General features: G+C 41.7%; 1 protein-coding gene across 5 annotated transcripts in view; it reads left to right on the top strand.

The window, feature by feature from the left end:
• Positions 1 to 20,218, top strand: part of DAAM2 (dishevelled associated activator of morphogenesis 2) — a 204,010-nt gene that overhangs the window by 166,149 nt on the left and 17,643 nt on the right. For all 5 annotated transcript variants that reach the window (XM_010391811.4, XM_010391813.4, XM_010391810.3 and 2 more), the window contains 7 exons: positions 1,607 to 1,713; positions 10,502 to 10,586; positions 12,137 to 12,243; positions 12,943 to 13,031; positions 13,769 to 13,937; positions 15,717 to 15,824; positions 17,230 to 17,290. In XM_010391811.4, coding sequence (XP_010390113.1) covers positions 1,607 to 1,713; positions 10,502 to 10,586; positions 12,137 to 12,243; positions 12,943 to 13,031; positions 13,769 to 13,937; positions 15,717 to 15,824; positions 17,230 to 17,290 — 726 coding nt within the window. The remainder of the gene's footprint in view (positions 1 to 1,606; positions 1,714 to 10,501; positions 10,587 to 12,136; positions 12,244 to 12,942; positions 13,032 to 13,768; positions 13,938 to 15,716; positions 15,825 to 17,229; positions 17,291 to 20,218) is intronic.

The raw sequence follows: 20,218 nt of genomic DNA, 5'->3' as shown, positions 1-20,218 counted from the left end.
GTGAAGCTTTTAAACCAAGAGCACAGACCAGCAAATATCTTTCTTCCTTTCAATAGCTTCCCATCTCCTTTTTTCCCTGTCATCCTCCCCACAAACTGAGAAACTCAAGAAAACTTTGAAATCTCTACATGCCAGATTATACTGGGGGCACTCCTCTTTTTGGTATTGTTCATTATTCTATCAGAAATAATAAGCTTAATGCCAATTTTGCCTTTTTTGGGAACACTATTTGATATAGTGAGTAACACTGCAATTTCCTTTCTGCCATGCTAGATGCTTTGGGCACATCTAGCAGAACTTACTGAATTCACATCTTCAGCTGGTTCATTGTACCTGCTTAAGAATGTCATTTGCTATTGGTGGTGGCTCGCTGCAGCACTTTTGGACATGGCTGTGTGAGTCCTTTATATATCCAGGAGCAACACAGGTTTGTGGTAGCTGACTGTAACAATAACTGAAATGACAACCAGCAGTATGAACCTATGATTTACTTTGAACTCTCAAACGCTTGGGTGTCAAAATCTCTTTAGAGATTAGTCATGTTGATATAAGTGAGCCTTGAGTTTCAGAACCTTGGGTCCTGAGAGTGAGTTCTGGGAAGCACCCACTCTGTATGTTTGCCATGATCTGACATGTTTCCCTGGGTCTCTGCTATTGACCACTCCTAGGGACAGGATGCTGGGGTAGATGGACCTTTTGATCTGACTCAGCATGCTCGCTGTTATATGCTAAAAAAGAAGTCATGTTGCTTATTTGATGAGTGCATTCAGAGCTGTATTATACTGGTAAATCTCAAAATCTCAAGGCCTGACAATATGGGTATCATGAAAAGGCATTTTTTAAATGGTTCCAGCAGCAGTTAGCTGGGAAAATAAAAACTGGATGGTCAGATTGAGTTTGCAAATATTTTATCTCTGTGTGCTGTGACAAATGTTCTGGACTGGATTTTCTAGGGTTTTTTCAGGTGATGAATATGGCAGTGGGGATATACAGACAATTTTGGGAAAGAGTGATTTCTGTCTGATTAAATATATTAATCAGTTTTTAAAAAAGAAGATCGTTTAGATGTAGATTTTTACCATTTAGTAAGATATATTTAGTAAGATAAATGCCATGGTGCCCTGCTGTTTGCATCTCTCATATAATATGGATTGGTCAGGTCCAATGGCAGCCTTAAGACATAACAGAAGGATTTTTATTGCATGTTCTGCAGCCTTTCAAGAATGCTGTGTAACCCCTGGAGGAGGCATTTGCTGAAGGATATGCTGTGACACCAGTGGGCTTCATCGTAATGTGCCTGATTCTCCTATCATGCCAGTTTTTCACATTAACATAATGTAATTGCTGGTAGAGTGAGTCCAGTAGGTCAGAATCAGGTCTGGTATTTGGGATCAAAGTTGATGTTATAGGTGTTAATGAATGATTTCTGTTTGTCTAACAACACAGGATCTACCTACATACTTTCTGCCCTTGCCTTCTTTTCTTATCATGTGGGTGTATTTTTCTAGGTTGGGATGGGTTTGTTCATTACACTGAGCTAAGTCTATCAGTGTTGGGTGAGAAACATAATACTGATTGTTTTCTCTCCCTTTTGAAATACATGCAGAAAGAGATGGGCTCAACAGAAGACCTTTACCTCTCCACACGAAAGGTGAAAGAGCTCTCTGTGATTGATGGCCGGAGGGCCCAGAATTGTGTCATTCTCCTTTCCAAGTAAGTGTGCTAAGCCTTAGCCCACAGGGTGTGCCATGATCAGTGCAGAGGCAAGAGGGGATAAAATTAAACAAATGATGTGTTTCTTTTCCCAACTAGACCTGCTGTTTAATACCTGCAGAGCCTCAGATAAACCTCTCTTAATGTGTCATAAAAGCACATCTCTCATACGTGTGATCTCACTTAATAAAAATATCCACACACACACATTTTGTGTGTGAAGCAGGTGGGCACCAGCTTGTATCTGAAGACTCATCACCAGGAACTGATCACTACTCATTGGTAGATGAAAGCAGCTCTTTGGCAGTGCTTGCACTTCACTCTAAGTGATGTGTCCCCCATGTTCTGTATCTGTCATTTGTCTCGGTTCTGTCTCTTTCTAAATATTGCTCTCACCATCTCCCTGGAATACAGCAGAGCTGAATGTGATGTTCATTTTTGACTTGTGGTGAGAACAGTGGTAAACACAGGCATTCATATTCAAGACCCTGCAATGAGCTCAGCTGGTTATAGCATGGTGCTAATAACATCAAGGTTGTGGTTTAAATTCCTGTATGGGCCATTTACTAAAGAGTTGGGCTCCATGGTCCTTGTGGGTCCCTTCCAACTCAGAATATTCTGTGAAGAATTAAGTCTTCTATTTGTAAATAAGGTTTTTGAAGCCAAAAGTCGCCTACGTGTATTCCTGCAATGACTAATGCATTCAAATGCAGTGACATCAGGGCCCTCTATATTTTTTCATATCTTTCTACCAACCTGAGTACTGGGTTGGAGGTCTGTCGCTGTCAGATTTGTGCAGATACTGATAAAAATGAGAAAGCTGCCTTTCCTACCAGAGGAGGGACAGCGAGGCTGGAGACAGAACCTGGCAAAGCTGTGGCAGTACTGAGCAGCAAAACTGTTTCATTGGGCAGTAGAAAATATGGGTTCATATGGATGTGATGCTTGTCTGCTCTAGCAAGCTAATAGTTAAAAAGCAAGGTTGCAGCCAGACCACCAGGGCTGGAGTAAGTTCTTTCCCTTGCTCAGTGAAACCCGCAGAGGCTCTCATTATGCTACTTATGTGGCATTAGCCTGCATGTCAGCAGGACCCCCACCATCCAAACCTTCTTTGAGGGAAGGCTTACATTTCTCTCTCTGCAGCAGTTGCCAACACACGTCTTTGCTGGTGTTGGCAGCTGACTGAGGTTGGGGCAGGGGAAGGCATAAGGGCAACAGGATTTTCACGCTGTTTGACGGACCTACTAAATTGTGTCTGGGCTTCAGATTAACTCTGCTAGCAGGTGGAACATTTCCTAGAAGTGGTAACACTGTGTTGCAGTTGGCTGGGCTGAGGAGGATCCCGGAAGCTGGTCCATGACTTGGTACGGCCCTAGGTATTTATTTGTAAAAATCTTCTGTCTCCAAAACAAAAGCACTGTGGACAGCAGCAATGCATGTTTTTCAACATTCACTTCCTCTGCTGTGCAAGTCTGGGCAATCTTACCTGAGAAGAATCCTCTCTATACAGCAAGACAGAAAGGATAGTTTCTGTGTTTTGTCTTTCTTTTTGTTGCCTCCACCAGCAGGGTCGTTGAAGCATGAACCTTGCGCTTCAAGATATATGGCATGTGTTCACTCCAGGTGTGCCATGAAGTTAGTGCACCTTGAACTGCTAGTCTGGACTCAAACCAGAGGTGAAAAGCTGTATTTTGTGACTGTCAGCTTCTTCACTAGGAAATACCCTGCTCTTAATGTTAGCAGGTCTAATATGGATGATAGAGGTTTGGAGACTGAGGTGTCCCTATGGAGCCTGCAGATTTGCATTGTGCCCTGTTAACTTTGCTGCTGTGCTATTGGAAACAACAGCTGCCAGGGCTATCCCACTGGCTTAGATAATTTAATGTTTGTAATGAATAGTGTTACACCCAGAATATCAGAAATATCCTACAGATTGGCCCAGGATTGCTATTCCTCCCCAAAGTTTCCTTTTAAATGCAACCAGAAAAGCAAAAATCTTTGGGAACTAAAATAGAACCTTTACATTCTTGCCTCTTTTTTTGTTGTTTGCCATTACATGGTTCTGATATTAAAGACAGGAATTGGGAGGAATGGCTGCAGACAATAAGTGAAAGGGCTTTGTAACCCCTTGGCAGGTTTTTTAATTACCCTGCTGCTTCTTCCTTGAGGTTAGACCCTGAAGCAGAGACACTCCCAGCCAAATCACCCCTGCTTGCTGCCATGCACGTGCTGCTCCTGCAGCACACCTCACACACCTGCATGGGGCTGTGCACACACGTGTGGTGAGAGGGGCTTTAAAACTGGTGACAAACAAAAGGGGTTTGTGCAACCCAGAGCTGCAGCCCTAGATTTCAGGTTGCCACAGTATCTGCCAACAGCTGTTTCCAATTGACTCTTACTGTGCATATATCCCTGTAGTTTATTCCCCCTTTGTTTACACTAAACTGTCGTGTCCTTTAAAGTAAAATAGCTGCATGGGTTGGGTTTTCTTTCCCTCCCCTACTCAAATGTTTTTGTTTTACTAACACTGTGTTAGAAGGGGTCAGGCAGAGCTCATATTTCATATGATCCAACAAGCCAAAACCTAGCAAGAATGAGAAATAGATGTCTCTTGCTTTCTTTTGCAGACAGGCTGCAGCACAGTAGGCTGAAAAGAGATGAAAATTGAATTGCTAGTTGATTTTGCTGAAATTTAACAGATTCATAAACTTTCCTCCCCAATCTCATCTCTATTTCCATAAAAAACCGTATCTTTCAACTACTCGATAGTAGCATCTTTCAGTTTTCCTGTAGAGGAAGGATTAAATTGTCCTTGTTTAAGAGAGCCTGGCGGAGCTAAAACAGAGCTCTGTTCCATAGGCCGTCTTCAAAGGCTTGAAAAAGCATAAGTGAGTTTATCTCACAGTACTTCCAGTAGGCCATAGTTCAACCAGGACACGGAACCATCTGTTTGTGGTGAGTTCAGGCACCCACCAGCTTCAAATTTAGCTTTCTTAATGGGGTTTTGAACATACAGTTATTTGTCACACTGGAAATCTGCTATCTCTCATGAATTTCCTGATGTCTTCAGTTTCCACCAGGCTGGAGTTTTATTGTCAGACTTGTGTGGTCTGGAAGAGTCATCCCAGATCCCCATGTTTCCCTGCTTTCACCTGGAAATTTCTCTCACCATTATGGCTTCTCCCTGCCTCCATTACTTAAGTAATGGATAACGTTTCTGCTGCTCTGTTTTTCTTTAAATGTTCTTGCAGAACATGCCCAATATATGTATTGTCTTGCTCTGTGGACTGCTCTGGAGAGATTCAGTTCTATGAGACATCTTGCTTGAAAGAAGGCTGAATGTATACTTATGGAACTTCTTTGTGCACATTATTTTGCATAAATTCCAGCAAAATAATTATGTCAGTGTTCTTCTGACATAATGTGATGTGTTTGTTATTCCTGTGGCCCAGTGAGTCAGCAGTAACCTTCTCAAGAGGCTGGAAACAGTAGGAGTGCTAGCAAAGTGTCATAAAACCAGTAGTAACAGAAGGCAGAATCTGACTACACAGATTAAATAGTTTTAAATGTGAGTGTGACAATAGACAGGTACTAGCAGGCAGCTTTACCAAATGTTTGTGGCTTTGTCAATTCAAACATCAGTAAGGGAGAAGAAAAAAGGCTTGGGCAGAATTTCCAATGATAATACAAAAGAAATCAAGTATTTTTCTCACATCACTGTACCACCTCAGTGCTTTTAAACTCTTTCGGTTGAGACATTAAGGGGACAAGCTACTCACCCAGTGTCAGTCTGCATGTACTGGCTTTGCATGCCCCCAGTCCCCATGTGCCTTTCTGCCATGTGACAATTCAGTGTTCACCCTTGTTTTAAGGTAATTTTGAAGCAGTATGATGTTCTGGGGTACAGATCATATGAAACAGAACATATTGACACAGAAACAGCTGATTGGACTCAGCAATTCTGTTCCTCAGTGTGCTGTATTGAAAAACACTGGGCAATAACCGGTGCCTGCTGGGTTCCTGGAGAGATGTTCTGGGTTTAAATAAAGGTCTGCAATAAACAGCTTTACCTTCTGTGCTGAGTATGATACTCCAAGGCAAACTGAACATGCTAGTCAATGCCATCCTGTCTGAGATTACAACCAGGAACCAGAAGGTAGGGTTGCAATAAAAGATGAACCACTGCCTCATCAATATCTCACTGTAATTTGGGGATTCCCAAGTTTGGTCCTGCTTCACTCCTCTTGGCTCAGAAAGATAGTCATTCCCAGGTCCTTCTTGGAAGATAATTGAGAGTATTTGAATGCAAAGTTGCTTGGTTACTCATGAGCTTTTGCTGAAGGAGGACAAGAAAAGAAAAGCCTGTTTCTTTCAGCACTTGCCAGAATACTTTCACAGTACAGTGCTGAAAAGGCACTGGTGGATTTTTTTTCCCAACATGTTGATATAATGGTATAAGATGTACCTGGTAAAATATCCCAGATGTTGTCCCACAAACATTAGAGCACTGTTGTCTTCACTGATGAGATGAGTTGGCAACTGAGATAAGATGATTTGGAAAGAGGTTTTTTTCTGTCTTCTGGCTGAATGTGCCATTAGACCAGCATGGCTCCTGAATGCTGCTTCTGAGAGGAAGCCTTTATGGGGCAGTGACAACGAGTATTTCCAAAATGTAGATATTGAACAGCCTGCAGCCTGGGAGTTATACAGAGCCTCGGGAGAGATCAGGAGTTAGAGAAGTTATGTCTCAGTCACAAAGTTTGGAAATGAATTAAGTAGTAGCCTGTGAGAAATGGCTTGTGGAGATAGGGAATTCTGCAGTCAATAAAAGCTAAGATTTGGGTGAGCTGTACAAACTGGCCATAGGACTAAGCTAAGTATCAATCTATGCCTCTGACTGTCATAGCTACTACTGTTGGCATCTGTTGGAGGCACTGTAGTTCCGTAGGAGGCATAAAATGTCCTTGATACATGATAATCAGTCCTCTTCTCCAAGGTAGAAGGAGCAGTGGGTCTGTGATCACTGTGGTACAGGAACTTAACAGAGCTGCAACAAAACTCCAGTTCTCTGTTAGTGGGAAAGCATGCTTCCTTCTCTAAAGCTAAGAAAGATCCAAGGAACAAGCCCATGAAGTAACTCACTTTTTCCTTGGAGGGGGAGATGGTTAATGAGTGACAAGCATTTTGCTTTGATTCATGGGAGGGAGAAATGCAGGGGGGAGGTTGCTGTGAGTTAAATCAATGGGTATATTTAAGGAGAATAAATGAGCGAGCACTGGATGTCTGTAAGGGAAGTTGATGTAAAACTGCAACATGTCTCCCAGGCATGTTCTGAGTCAGGCTGCCGGCGTTCTCCAAGAGTATGAAACAATAAACCACTTGATGTCTGCAAGTGAAGCTGGTGTTAAATCAATTGAGGTGTCCTGGGGAGATTAGTGATGAATTACTCTGCAGAGTCAATAGAGATTATTTATGAAGCCAGAGGGGATAGAGGGAGGTAGGCTAAGTACCATATCAGAAGTTATTTGGTACTTGTTGAGTTTTAACATTGCTTGAAGATGACTCAAGCAGTTGGACTTCCATATGCTGCCACCAGATGTACGGGTGAGGGAAGAAGGAGGGAGTATTCTCGGTAAAGATCCTTTTCCTTCCTCATCTGACCAGTGTCAGGCTCCTGTTGAACAAAAGCAGGCAGTATCTGTGTTATGAATGAATGTCCTGCAGCTGAGGAAAGGGGCACTGTATTTTCTTCTGGTCACATTTATTTCCCGTGTCATGATCCCAGGATACATGATTTAGAGAAGTGCAAGGCAGAGGGAATACAACTTGAATTGTGTGCTGTTCCAAATTGAGTTACCTCCAGCAGCTGGAGGAAGAGTGCCTGGATCTGCAAAGCTTGTAAGAAAGTCACTGCAGCTTTCTAATAGATACCAAAATGTAATTTCTGTAGTGTAAATTTTTGGGCCACAATTCCACTTTAACTTTGCTGTCTCTCTCATATGAGTTTTAGACTCTGAGGGAATGCCTCTTTTTCAGTTTTAAATGGAAAGATTTTACGCATCTGCTTTAGGTTCTTCTTTAATCAGTTCACCTGTTTCTGTTTAAAAGCAGCACATCTGTTCCACATTACTGCTGGCCATCTTTAAGATCTTCTGTATGGCTGGGAATGAGTCTTGAAAATAAAAGAAGAATCACTTGATTAACAATTCTTTGGCCAGTTACTCAGACAGTTTTTAAGTGGGAAGATCTGTGTTTTGTGTCATTGTTGCTTTCGAAATGTATCCTGTCCCAGAAGAAGAACAAGCCCATTTTGGAAGAGTAAGATTGCTCTGCTGTAAATCCTTCCATACTAGTAATTAGGTTGGCAATAATCTAGGATGCACACCTGCAGGCACCATGACCCTGTTGCAGTCCTGTAAGTGACCAAGTTAAACTGCTTCTCGGCAGGAGACTGGCAAGCTTTCTGCTTTTCTCTACTGTGGGCTAAACCATTCAAACCAGATGTTTTTCTGCTGATGGCTGGCAGGGCACAGAATCATCTGAGAAATGGAAGTGTTTGTGTAACTCTCTGTCCTTGGGACTCTCAATTATTTTTGAACAGAAGATGTTTTCAAGTGTATTTATTGCTGATGCTTGGGCTTCTGGACAGAATAGCAAGATCAGTGGCAATATATGCTGTGTTGATGTACCTCAAACCTGTTTATTTGGTCCTGTTTACTGCATCCCCAAGCACACACAGAGGTAGTTGCACTGTGTAACGGGTGGTCAGTGAGTAATTGCTCGAGTTATTTGCATGGGAAGCACATGAAACTCAACCTTATTCTTTTTAACCTCTGTAAAAGTAGCAACAAAACCTCTCCACCCTGGTGTTAATGGGTTGCTCTATTTCCTTCCCTCTCACAGACTGTGTGCCTGTGTTACAAGGTAAATCTAATCTGCAGACTCCAGATTCTGGAAAATGCAAAGGTGCTCTCTAAAGGAAAAATAGTCAACAAAATGTAGCACTTTAAAAACTTCAGGCACCGAATTGTTTGGGCATGTGTATATGTGTCTCCTCCGGGACCAGGCCCACAGCCACCAATTTCAGCCCTTATCTGGTCACAGTGTTTGATCAGCTCAGGGTCACATAGCCATGAAATTTACAATTCACAGTTTAAGCCAAAAGTAACCCTTCAATGTTCTGATCAAGGCTGTAAAGCTTTTTGCAGAACCTCATGTACAGAAGTTTGGTTTTTTTGGTCCACAGTCAAACTAATGACCTGAAGTAAAAAGTTTCCAACCTTTTCATTGTAAAAATTTTAATCCTTATCTCTCATCTGAGCATGGCCCAATTATGAAGCTTTTCTGGAAATTCGGTACTTTATCTTGCTTAGTAGGTATCAGTTTGCCCTCCTTGTGGAAAGATGACATGATGACCAACTAGGACCACAAAAAGGGCAATTAGTTCAGAGATATAATACGTACAACATTTCAAATGTCTGTTGAGTCATATTTTAGTTTCCAGCTGTTGGTTATATTGGGCAATGTTAAAATATTTTAAGTTTCTTTGATTTAGTAATATTTCCTGTCTCTAAAAATAAAGCTTTTTCTTTTGTTTTTACCTAGTTCCAAAAATATGATTCTATTCAAATGCCAATGGCAATGTGAAATTTCAACATAGAACTTCTTAGCACTGAAGACAAAAACATTTTGCCTCATGCATCAGCCTGTCTCTTATTTATATGTCCATTTTCTCTTTCTGCTGTTAATTAATTATATTGATTATAGAAGGTCCATGGAGACTGTTGACTTCACTCCTCAAATATTCACTCTACTGTTTCAGTCCCAAAACTGAGATATTCTTGTGGATAGCCTTTCCTTTGTGGTTCACTTCAATTTTCCCTACTCTCCCGAAATGACTGAGGGTCATGGGTTGGAGTTGGTGGGGTAGAATTTCACACTTGTGCTTTACTTTGTTGACATCTGCTCTGAGACCCACAAGGTTCATTTCAAGTATCCTTGACACTTAGATAATCAACAAGCAACATCTTGATAATCACAAATTTTGACTCCTCCTAATCTGCCCTGGATTTCAAGTGGAGACCTTGAGACTTCTTTTCTTTATTAATTCTATGCTCAGTTGTAGCTGCTGACCCCTACTCATTGCACACAAATGGACAAGAGTAGGTGGTAAGGAGAGTGTAATCTTAGTACCTCAGATAACATTAAAAAGCCTTGTTTTCAGAGCTCGTTTCACATTGGATATGAAACATGGATATGCAGATGCTCTCTGTTCCTTTGTCATCTCTCACTGCTGACAGAGTGAACTTACCTAGCACAAGCAGTTTTCTTGCAAGAAAACACATTCTCAATAAGGGAGTTTTCAGTCCCATTGGTTTTTTTTTCTGGGAGATACTTTAATATTCACAAGTCAGGGTGTTACATGAGCTCAAGGTCATAAATGGAGATAAAGGATTTTACTATAGCAAAAGAACTTAATGAGGGAGGTATCTGGTATGGGGGAACTTGGAAGCACGTTTGATCTATAACCTGACTGTTATTAATCACCATTGGATTTTTGATGTGTGTTTGATTAACTGAAGAGGACAAAAATATATTATCCATAAAACCTCTGTCTTTAGAACTGATATGTTCTTCTTACTGAATATTCTAGAATAGCAACTTCACAGTAGAGCTTGCCGTGCTTGTTTCGTGCCTGTTTAGTGCAGTGTTTCAGGCCTCCTACTTTCTCAATTGTCAGAGTCACTTAAACTTTGCACTGATGGTACAATGTCGATACTTTTGAAAGGCTGAAGCTGTCTAATGAAGAAATCAGACAAGCAATCTTGAAGATGGATGAACAAGAAGACCTAGCGAAAGATATGCTTGAGCAGGTGAGAAAGATTAAAGTCAGATACAACTTATTTTTAGGTCCTTCACTGCCTTTTCTCAAGTGGATGTATGTACTGGGGCTGCTGGTTTGTCTGAAGATCAGAACGTGGCCCTGTCATGCCAGTGGAGCTGCACATGGGAGCCTGAGAAAAGTATTTTTCCCAATGTTGTGGAGTATACCTCTGTTATGTAACTGTTTTTGTATCAGGTTGATTTCCTAAGTTTTCTCTTCTTCGTGCAAAATTTGTGTGATTACAGGTGGTTTCTTTTCATGTCCTCTTTATTTCCATGATTTTTCTCATCTCTACTTTTTCCTGCTGATTAGTTGTTGTTGTTGTTGTTGTTTTCCTTTTCTCTTTTCTTTATTTTCCTTTTTCTTCATCTCCCTTCTCTGCCTGTAGCTTTTCTATTGGGAAGTGCCAGGAACCAGACCCTGTAGGTCGTTGGTTAGAGCCAGGACTAGAAGAGATCTCGTGGGAACACTATAAGGGAGTCAGGGAATTCCATCCCCAGCACTTGGTTGACTGTATAACTTGTGAGGAAAAAACCCCACTGTTAAACCACCATTGCCCAAATTCCCTTTATAGAAGGTGGCAGATGATGCTTTGACTAAAGAGGGATGTGATAAAGTTCCTTAGGACTGTGCAAAACATTATAATTATGAACTGTCTAATAAATGTGATTCCTTCTTTCCATGCAGTCACAGTGTTTAATCATGCACAAAAAGCTTTTCCATTTTGGAAATTTATAGCCTACTTGTCATATTATCTGAATGGCCACAGCTGCTCCAGAAGTCACTGCAAGCTTTTGATGCTCCACACCTTTGAATATCACATATTTGTGGAATGCAACGAAGTATTAACAAGCAGTAAAAGGCAAAGTGTTTGATATGCCTTGTGAGCAGTTCTTGTGGGTGTGAGCTGAGGATGTGTGCAGTGCAGTATTTATAACCATACTAAAGCACAACTACCACCAGATATGTCAAAAATCTGTCAAAGTATGAGCTTTTAAGGTCAGCATATGAATAGCATCCAGTGTCAGACGCATATCCGTTATTGTTTATTGTTTCAGCAGTGTAGGGCATATCCGAGAGAGATAGATGAGGCTTTGTGTGTGCTCTACGATAGGCACGATGGGTACTTCACACTGTTTGGGACACATCCTGCTCTTGTTTGCACCAATCTAAACTCCAAGTAGGGCTGTGGGAATCGAGTTCTCTCTGTTCTTCCCCTTGGGTAAGTTGCAGTAGCACTTGGCCTTTAGGATTTTGAAATGGGAAATTCCCTGTAGAATTAAAAATTAATCTTAATGGGGTCAGTGAAGGATAAAGACAGAACAGCAAGCAAAGGTTTAGAAAAGGTCAGTTTTGTAGACACAGCTGCACTTTTTTGAAGTTATGGTCACATGGCTGAGTCAATGTAATGCTTCCCAGTGGTAGCAGAGAAATCTGAGGGCTCTCTCTCCCCACCTGGGTTTGTTTGTGCCCCTCTGTCCCCCTCTCATTTTCGTTGGATCTCACACTTTAGTGTTTGGTTTGTGTCTCTCACTGTAGCTACTGAAGTTTGTTCCTGAAAAGAGCGATACTGACCTGTTGGAAGAGCACAAACACGAAATCGAGCGCATGGCCCGGGCGGATCGTTTCCTCTTTGAGATGAGCAGGTCTGTTTGATACATTATGGGAGAGTGCATGCAGGACTTCTTGGAAACAGCTGTAATTGTTACTGAAAATGGATCATCTGGCACTGGGGGGAAATGTGCAAGATTGTGGGCCAGCATTATACCCTGTGTTTGCCAGAAGTCCATGAATGTTACAAATATTTCCGTTCGTGACACAAACTTTATGGACAAGAAGCACTCTCTGTGCATAAGGGCCTGTCCCCTGCCGACAAGCAGAAATCTGCCTCCTCTGACTAAATTTGTTCACAAAAAGAAATGCAGATCCAAGTATCACATGTAGTATAGCCAGGGATCAGGATTTTATATAGATCCCTTCTTCTGTTCAGCTATCTCATGTCCTCATCCTCTGACACTCTTTCTTGTTTCAGCTTTGCTACCCCCCATGTGAGGATTCACATCTTGTTCTGCTAATTGAGGTGCAGCTGGGGTCTCCCACGACTCTCCTATTTTGAAAGTAGTGGGAATTCTTCCAGCTCCTTTTCAGTTGAGATCCAAACATGACTTGAAATCCACCATTTTCATAACAAGGTTGATTATGTAGTGTTATGTGTTTGGACTATGTCCATGATCCCTTGGATTCATGGGACTGAACATGCAACCATTAGATTATGTGGGGAGCATACTAGCCCTGGACTTCAAGCGTTCCAGTTCAGTGTTGGCTTTCCTCTGCCCTTCATGCAGGATTGACCATTACCAGCAGCGGCTGCAAGCGTTATTCTTTAAGAAGAAGTTTCCAGAGAGGCTGGCAGAAGCAAAACCAAAAGTGGAAGGTATGGTTAATAAAGCTTTTGCTAAGAGCTGGGCAGAGGGGCTGGGAAGGTCAAGAGAGGCTTGTCTTCAAAGGAGATGCTGTTACATGCATGCTATGCTTGTAGAGCCATTGAGCCCAAGGCATGTCATATCCTAAGAAATTAATTCTATCTGACACTCTTCTTTCATCCATTGAGTTAATAAAGTCAGTTTCATGATTGTTACAGTGTAAATATGACCCGACAGATATGACAGCATGTTATCAGGCTGTGCTGAGCTGCCAAAAACTTTCATGGCCTTTCTGTGCAGCTCACCCTCAAGTCCTTGCACTTTCCCTCTTCAAAGGGCACTTAGAGTAGATACCTCAGGACAGTGATACTCTGGGAATGTGTAACCTAGAAGCAGGGGAGGTGTATGGTTATTGCAGAGAAGAGGTGAGTGTATTCTACTCTGCATTTTCAGATGAGCTCAAGCCTTCCTCTGGTCTCACTGGCTGTGCTTTTAGAGTGTGAAGTCCAGGAGAACAGCCTTGATCCTCTGTTCAGAGGAGTTTCCTGCAAGCTAGATGTAGTGCATTTTCCTTCCAGTTGTCCTGATTGTGGCGGCATGTGGGTGCAGGAAGGACAGTACACAGGCAGTGTTGCAGCATTTGTTGTGCAATAGTAGATGGGCATTTCACGGTATTTCAAATTATGGGCCCAAGCATGTTAAAAACAGCCACTGTGCAATAACCTGTTCTTTTTTCTCTCTTTTCAAGCCATTCTTCTGGCATCCAAAGAACTCATCCGAAGCCAGCGTTTGAGGCAACTCCTGGAGGTAGTTCTTGCCTTTGGGAATTACATGAACAAGGGCCAAAGGGGAAGTGCTTATGGCTTCAAAGTCTCCAGCCTGAACAAAATTGCGGACACCAAATCCAGCATAGACAGGTGGGGTAAAAGGCCGTAAATACATTGGTTACTGTGCTGCTGCATCTCTTATCATAGTAATAAAAATGGATTTTTGTTTGATTTTAGCTCTGTAGACAATTGAAAATATTGTCTTATTTGGCACTTAAGTAATGCTTTTCACTCTAGAAAATTCTACAGCAATTAAAGACCAGCTATTAACACAGCAACCAAATTCTGCTGTTTCTCTGGAAAATGCACATCTGATGTTGGATTGTGTTTCTGCAACCCAATGCAAAGATGACAAAATGTAGTATTTCACAAATAACTGAAATAAGTTTGGGGAGAATGAGGATTCCTATGGAATTTGCCCTTTAAACCAAAGTTTTGTGGCCATGGTTTTGCAAAAAAAGAAAACACAAAAAAAATCTGAGCACAATTTTATGCCTCCTGTGAAACATGGCATATGTTTCTGATGAAGTACTGTCATAAACCTTCTCTCTACGTACACCACTAATGAAGCCAGAAGGCATAGCTCAGAGAGACTGATCCTGGTTGTATCTGTGGCAGATAAGGAAAACAGCTGGTTTGGGAATGTGGAGCTTACTGTTTATTGACATGGACTGCAGGTCTTATAGTGTCACCCTATGTTTTGCCCCATATCTGCATGCTGGTTCTGGAAATGAATCCACGTGAGACTGAGCAGAGAATATGACTTTTGGATTCCAGCAGCACTAAGGGTTTTCTTGGAGATCTGTTATGCTGGCTCTTACTAACTTGCACCTTCCTTGAATTTTGAGACCTGCTGAGACCATAACTGTGGTGAAATGACTTCAGGCTGTGACAGAATGCATAATGTCAGTAAAAAATCATAGGAAATTCATCCCTACCTAATAGAGTTTGAGCTAACAGAGTACTGTTTTGACTACCAAAGTGTCCTTTCTGTATTCCAAGGCTAACACCTGAATAGCTAATGTTGAACTTTTTTTTGCCTTACTGTAGCTTGGCTTGATTTTTCTATAAATTAAATATCCTGCGCAGATTCTGTTCTCTCACCAGTTCCCAGCTCCCAGATTCCAGTCTGTGTGAAGCAGTGGCTGTCTGCTATCTTCCCTGTCAGTTAACAACATAACACCCACCTAAAGTAGCTGTTATGGCTGTCTGTTCTCTTTACATGCAGAATTCCTTGTTTACTTTACAAATTTCCTTAAAGTTTCTCCTGCATCCCTCATCCATCTCAATCCTATCTGCTCCAACTTGGGCTGCAACTGGTTTTGTGTTAGTGAGCCTGATCACTGCTCGTAAGTTGTTTTGTTACTGCAGTAGTTTTCTTTGCAGCTTCTCCAATCTCCAGGAACCTTTTTCTCTCCTTAGTTAACTCTCAGGTTTTGTTCCCACATTGCCTCTGAGGACAGCTTGCTTCTTCTCCCTTACAAGTTAATGTCCCTTTAGTACTAGCAGTTGTTTATTCTCTGAAGTATCTGGTGACAAATATTATACTGTGTTATGCAATTTTCTTTTCTGTTACACCCTCTACGCAGATGGATGGAAGCATGCTGGTGTTTCCAGAATAAATTAAGATACAGTATATTGCTTGGGGTTTTAGGAAGGATGTTCATAAAGGAATTATCTATTTTAGTCCCTTATACTTTTCTTTCGGTAGCAGAGCCGCTAACTGCTGATACATTGTTTATCTTGTTCAATCAAGCACATTTCCTGAATATTTTTCACTGATTTGTCACAATCCTTTCATCATCCTTTCCTTCTCATTACCACCTGCCTTCTCATTTCTACCTTCTGTTTTTGTTTTGTTTTCTTTAGGAACATTACGCTCTTGCACTACTTAATTATGATCTTCGAAAAGAATTATCCAGATATCCTAGACATCCAGTCTGAGTTGCAGCATCTTCCAGAAGCAGCAAAAGTCAAGTAAGTCCAGTGCTATTGCTTCTCAGAGCTGGAGTTCCCAGAGATTTTTGTTCACTTAATTATCATAATTTTTTTTCATTTCTGTCTTCTAAACCCATGGCCAGCCTTACAGATGTAATGCCTTTGTTGTAGATAACTAAATTGATAGCTTTACTCAGGTATGTCTGTATCTATTTCCGAATCAGACATTGTAAGCAGGCTGGCTGTTGTTTGTAATTCACTCACCATATCCTATGGTTGTTCATCTAAGTGTGCTATTTTTTCTGGGTAATTGCAGGTTCGTTTCTAAGATGGGGTCAGTTAGGCACAGAGGCTACAGTAAACCTTTTTCAGGAAGATTGTTCAAACTTTTGCACAAATCAGTCTTGCACAGAAATGTGGAAAGCATCATACTTTCTGCAAAAAATTCAATGGTCCATTTCTGGAAGCATTTGTGAAAAATGAATACAGAAGCCATCCCCCCAGATACTAACATTTTTTTTCTTTCCAAAGCACTCCTCAAAAAAAATTATGCATATTAATTACCCAGACATAATTCTTTGTATAAGGAACTAGTCCAACTAATGAAAGAGAAGTAAAAAATAAATGTCTTTTCACACTTAAAAGGCATTTATTAAAGCTTTAGTGGTGTTTTTGAGATGTAAGCTACTACTCTCCAAATATTTGGAGGGTATGCCTGCTGATTCCCAAACAGGTACTCACTAGTTATCAGGAAATTAAAGACTTATTTTGCTCACAAGTCCTAGAAAAAAAGAAATTCCTGTTTGTATATGATGAGCAGAAACTCAGTGTAACATTTGTGTCCAGGGAAGCATGTATGAGCATTAACAGCACGTTTCTATGCTCAGTTACAGTGTAAGCTGGCCAGGACTACCATATGGTAGAAGTGCAGATGGAAAAACAATGCTGGGACTGTGAGGGAGAAAAAAAGTCACACATAAATGTACTGCTAATGGGATTTAGTAGTTACATGGTGTAAGAATCATATCTAGAGATAATCTGAGACTCCAGTGATGTGAGTGCTAAAGCTGTGCTCCTTGCTTGTGTGTCAGCTGATCACTGCAAGCTGGCCGTGTGGCATATGCTCCCTGTTGAAGGGTCAGGCTCAGCTCACAGGGCACATGTTCTGAGGGCAACCCCCCCCCTTTTCTTCCCAGGAAAATCCCAGTCTTCAGTGTGACCACTGAGGCAAGCAGGGTCTGCCTCATCTTACATCTCATTCAAGAAGTAGCACAGAGCATTAACAGATCCCCTTCCCCTCGTTTCGAGTCATCTGGTGTGGCTGGTGCCAGAGGCCGGATACCAGACTTGATGGGCCAGTGGTCTGTGCTGCTGCACAGTTCCTGTAGCCCTGTGTAACACTGCTCTTTTTGTTTTATCTGCTCTGTGTCTGTCTCCTGTGCAGCCTGGTAGAGCTGGAGAAGGAAGTCAACAACATAAAGACTGGATTGAAAGCTGTTGAAACTGTAAGTATCTGAAGGCTTCCAAAGTGCCATACTTAAAATATCTCTCAGAATCAGGGGCACTATATATTTTATGATAAGATAAAGTGGGCTTTCTTTTTTCATTCCTTTCCATTCCGTTCCAGAATTCATTAACCAAGAAAAAACAAATAAAAGCTTCTCATGTGGAGCTCCTGCTGATGATCTTAGCAGAGTTAAGGCTAATGAAAAGCTTGTTTGATCTCAACCTGGAAAGTAAAAGGACAGTTTGACAAATGGCATGGACTGAAAGAAGAAATAAAATTCTTGCTCTTACTTACTGAGGGATGGATGGCTGCTGAGCAAGTGTTTCACATGGCTCTTGGAGTAGTAGTAAGCAGGTAGTGCTCTGTTATATGCAACCCTAACCTCTATCCTAATCACTCCTTGGGAAGGCAAGGGGAAGAATAGAAATTAGTTAAAGATGAAGCAGCTGAGCTGGCAAGCAAAGCAACAGTGGTGGGGCTTTTCCTGCTACTAATGAAAGCCAGTTGTTGGGAATTGCATTGGGTGGTTTCTGTGCAAGGATTACCTGTTTACAAGGAAATAACACAGGACCCTCCAGTCCTCATTCACCATGAGACAGACAGTGATGAGTTCATTTTTCTTTCACATGACCTGAATTTGCTTTTGCCTCTGGGAGTAGAGGAAGGCGATCTTTGTCCTGTCAGCAGCCCCCAGGCTGTCTGGCTGTTGCCAGCAGTTCATTATGTAATTAACCAGTGATCCTCCTGTAAAAAAACCCCCAACTTTCCCAACCTTATTTCTGGATTATTGGGGTAAGGGAGAATGCAGCAATGGGAAGAAATACTGTTCCATACATGGAGTACAGTGTTTGGGAATTAAAAGCACCTGTAAAGGGAAGGCTGACATGGAGTTCAGGACATGAAGAGAGGCCCAGTTTTTGGCTGGGACAGACAATTCCCCCCTTTGAAATGCGAGTAGCTAATTCTGTTTTGCTTCCTTTCATCAGATTATTTGTCCTTTTGCCTTTATAGCTGATTTTTCTTCTCTTTTCTGTGCATGGGTTCCATGGGCAACCTCTCCTTCCCATACAATCACCATCTTCCTGCCTCAGTCCTTCAGTACCCTGCCATGGTATTTTTCTTCTGAGGCTGCCAGCACCTCCCAATCTGCTTGCTCAGTTCGTGGTTTTCTGGCGTGTAGAAAGCAGCACTATAGCAACAATAGAAGATCACTGTCAGGTGGAAGGGGGAGGAGGGGAAGGTGTGATTCTTGATTCTATTCCAGTGTGTTCTCACCACAGCCTTGGCTCCAGTGACTAGTGTTTCTTCAAGGCCCCTTAAGAATAGAAAGCTAAAAATAGTCTCACAGTCAGATGTTCTTAAAGGTACTACAGACCATTTGCCTTCCTGGACTTGCAGCTCACTTCTTTGTAAAAATAAGATACATTCCTTTTCAAGACATTCATGCAGCTGTTGCCTTTGTGTAGGACACTCCCAGGACAGATGAGTAGTGGAAGGGAATTCTGTCAGCAGACCCCTTCTCTCACACAGCAAGGAGATCATAACCACCGCTTGAGAAGTGACTACCATGCCTGAATCATTTCATCCCTCTAGAGAACCAGCAGCCCAGCCCACCAGGGCCAGTTCTGGCCTCTGTTATGCTACCATGATTAGCAGAGACCATTTCTAGAAGATACAGAGGAATTTGTTATTTTGCAGTGTCGCTCTCCGGCTGATTACATAGTCATTCTGGTTACTTGTGTGGGTTTTAAGTTTTTTTGTGTTTTGGGATAATTATTCTGCAGGGAAGAACTGAATTTGAAGAGCAGACCACCTAATCTTAATTTGACTTTGTAAAACAGTACTCTCCAGTAACAGTCCCAAATGCCATAGCTTTCAACAGTGAGTAAGATGACAGAAATGTTATACTCACCTTCCAGAGGAAGGGGGAAGGAGAGAGTGGAGCAACTTTCAGCTAAAATAAGCTTAAAAATTAGAATGGAAGAGTGGCTGAAAAAAAAAAAAGTGTAATTCTTAGAAGCATGTGAAGTGACATTTCTTGTGTTTGTAAGGTCCATTTCAAAGTGATTGTAACACAGGAACAGTTCACTGCAAAGTGATGGACTGAGCAGTGCTCCCAGGACTGTCCCTTGTGATGTGTTAGGAAAACCAGTGGAGAAGAGGATGTAATATAAAGCAGGGAAAGTAGCACTTCTTTAATGTGGGCTTTCTCTGGCCACCTCCTCATTTCTTTTCCTGACCCCTTTCTGCTTTGTGGTCTTTCCTTGTGGTGGTTACATTCTCTTTCCAACTCACAGCAGACCAAAAGATATGTATCATGTCGGATTTTAGATTGTTGATGGCCAAAGTAATTCTTGGCATTCAGCAGCACCACGTGGAGCAAGTCCCAAGATGTTTCTCAGCATAGATGCTTACAAATCTACCCATAGATGCTTATAAACCTACCCATTTGGCTCTGTGAACTACTATTTTGACAACCAGAGAGCACCCAACATGCGTGAAGCTAGAGTTGATATTTTTTTCCAAAGGGAACAGAGGGTCAGATCGTAACTTGACCTGCTGCTTCATGCTGCCTTCCCCACAGAGAAAATCAGGCTTTATCATTCCCACTGATTATTCAGCTGAGAATAAAGATGAGGCCCAGATTATAGTTTCATTGTCCTCATGAGACTGTCAACGGCACACAAGCCAAGCACAGGCATGGGAGATTTCCAGTCTCACTATGAATTACTCAGTTTGAGGAGCTCTGTAGCTCTCTCTGTGTTTCAAGCATGGTGATTAAAGTAAGGGAAGAGATAGCTGTGGGTAATCTTGGCTTAAAACTAAAAAACTCGAGCCAGAAGGAAAGAATCTTAAAATCAGGTTTTTTCTTTTTGTAGGTAGCAGACAAATAGATCTTTGTTTCCTATGGTTTTATGTATTCTTT

The sequence above is a fragment of the Corvus cornix genome, chromosome 3, assembly GCF_000738735.6.
Source record: "Corvus cornix cornix isolate S_Up_H32 chromosome 3, ASM73873v5, whole genome shotgun sequence".
In the NCBI taxonomy this organism is placed as follows: domain Eukaryota; kingdom Metazoa; phylum Chordata; class Aves; order Passeriformes; family Corvidae; genus Corvus; species Corvus cornix.
This window is presented reverse-complemented; position numbering and strand designations above follow the sequence as displayed.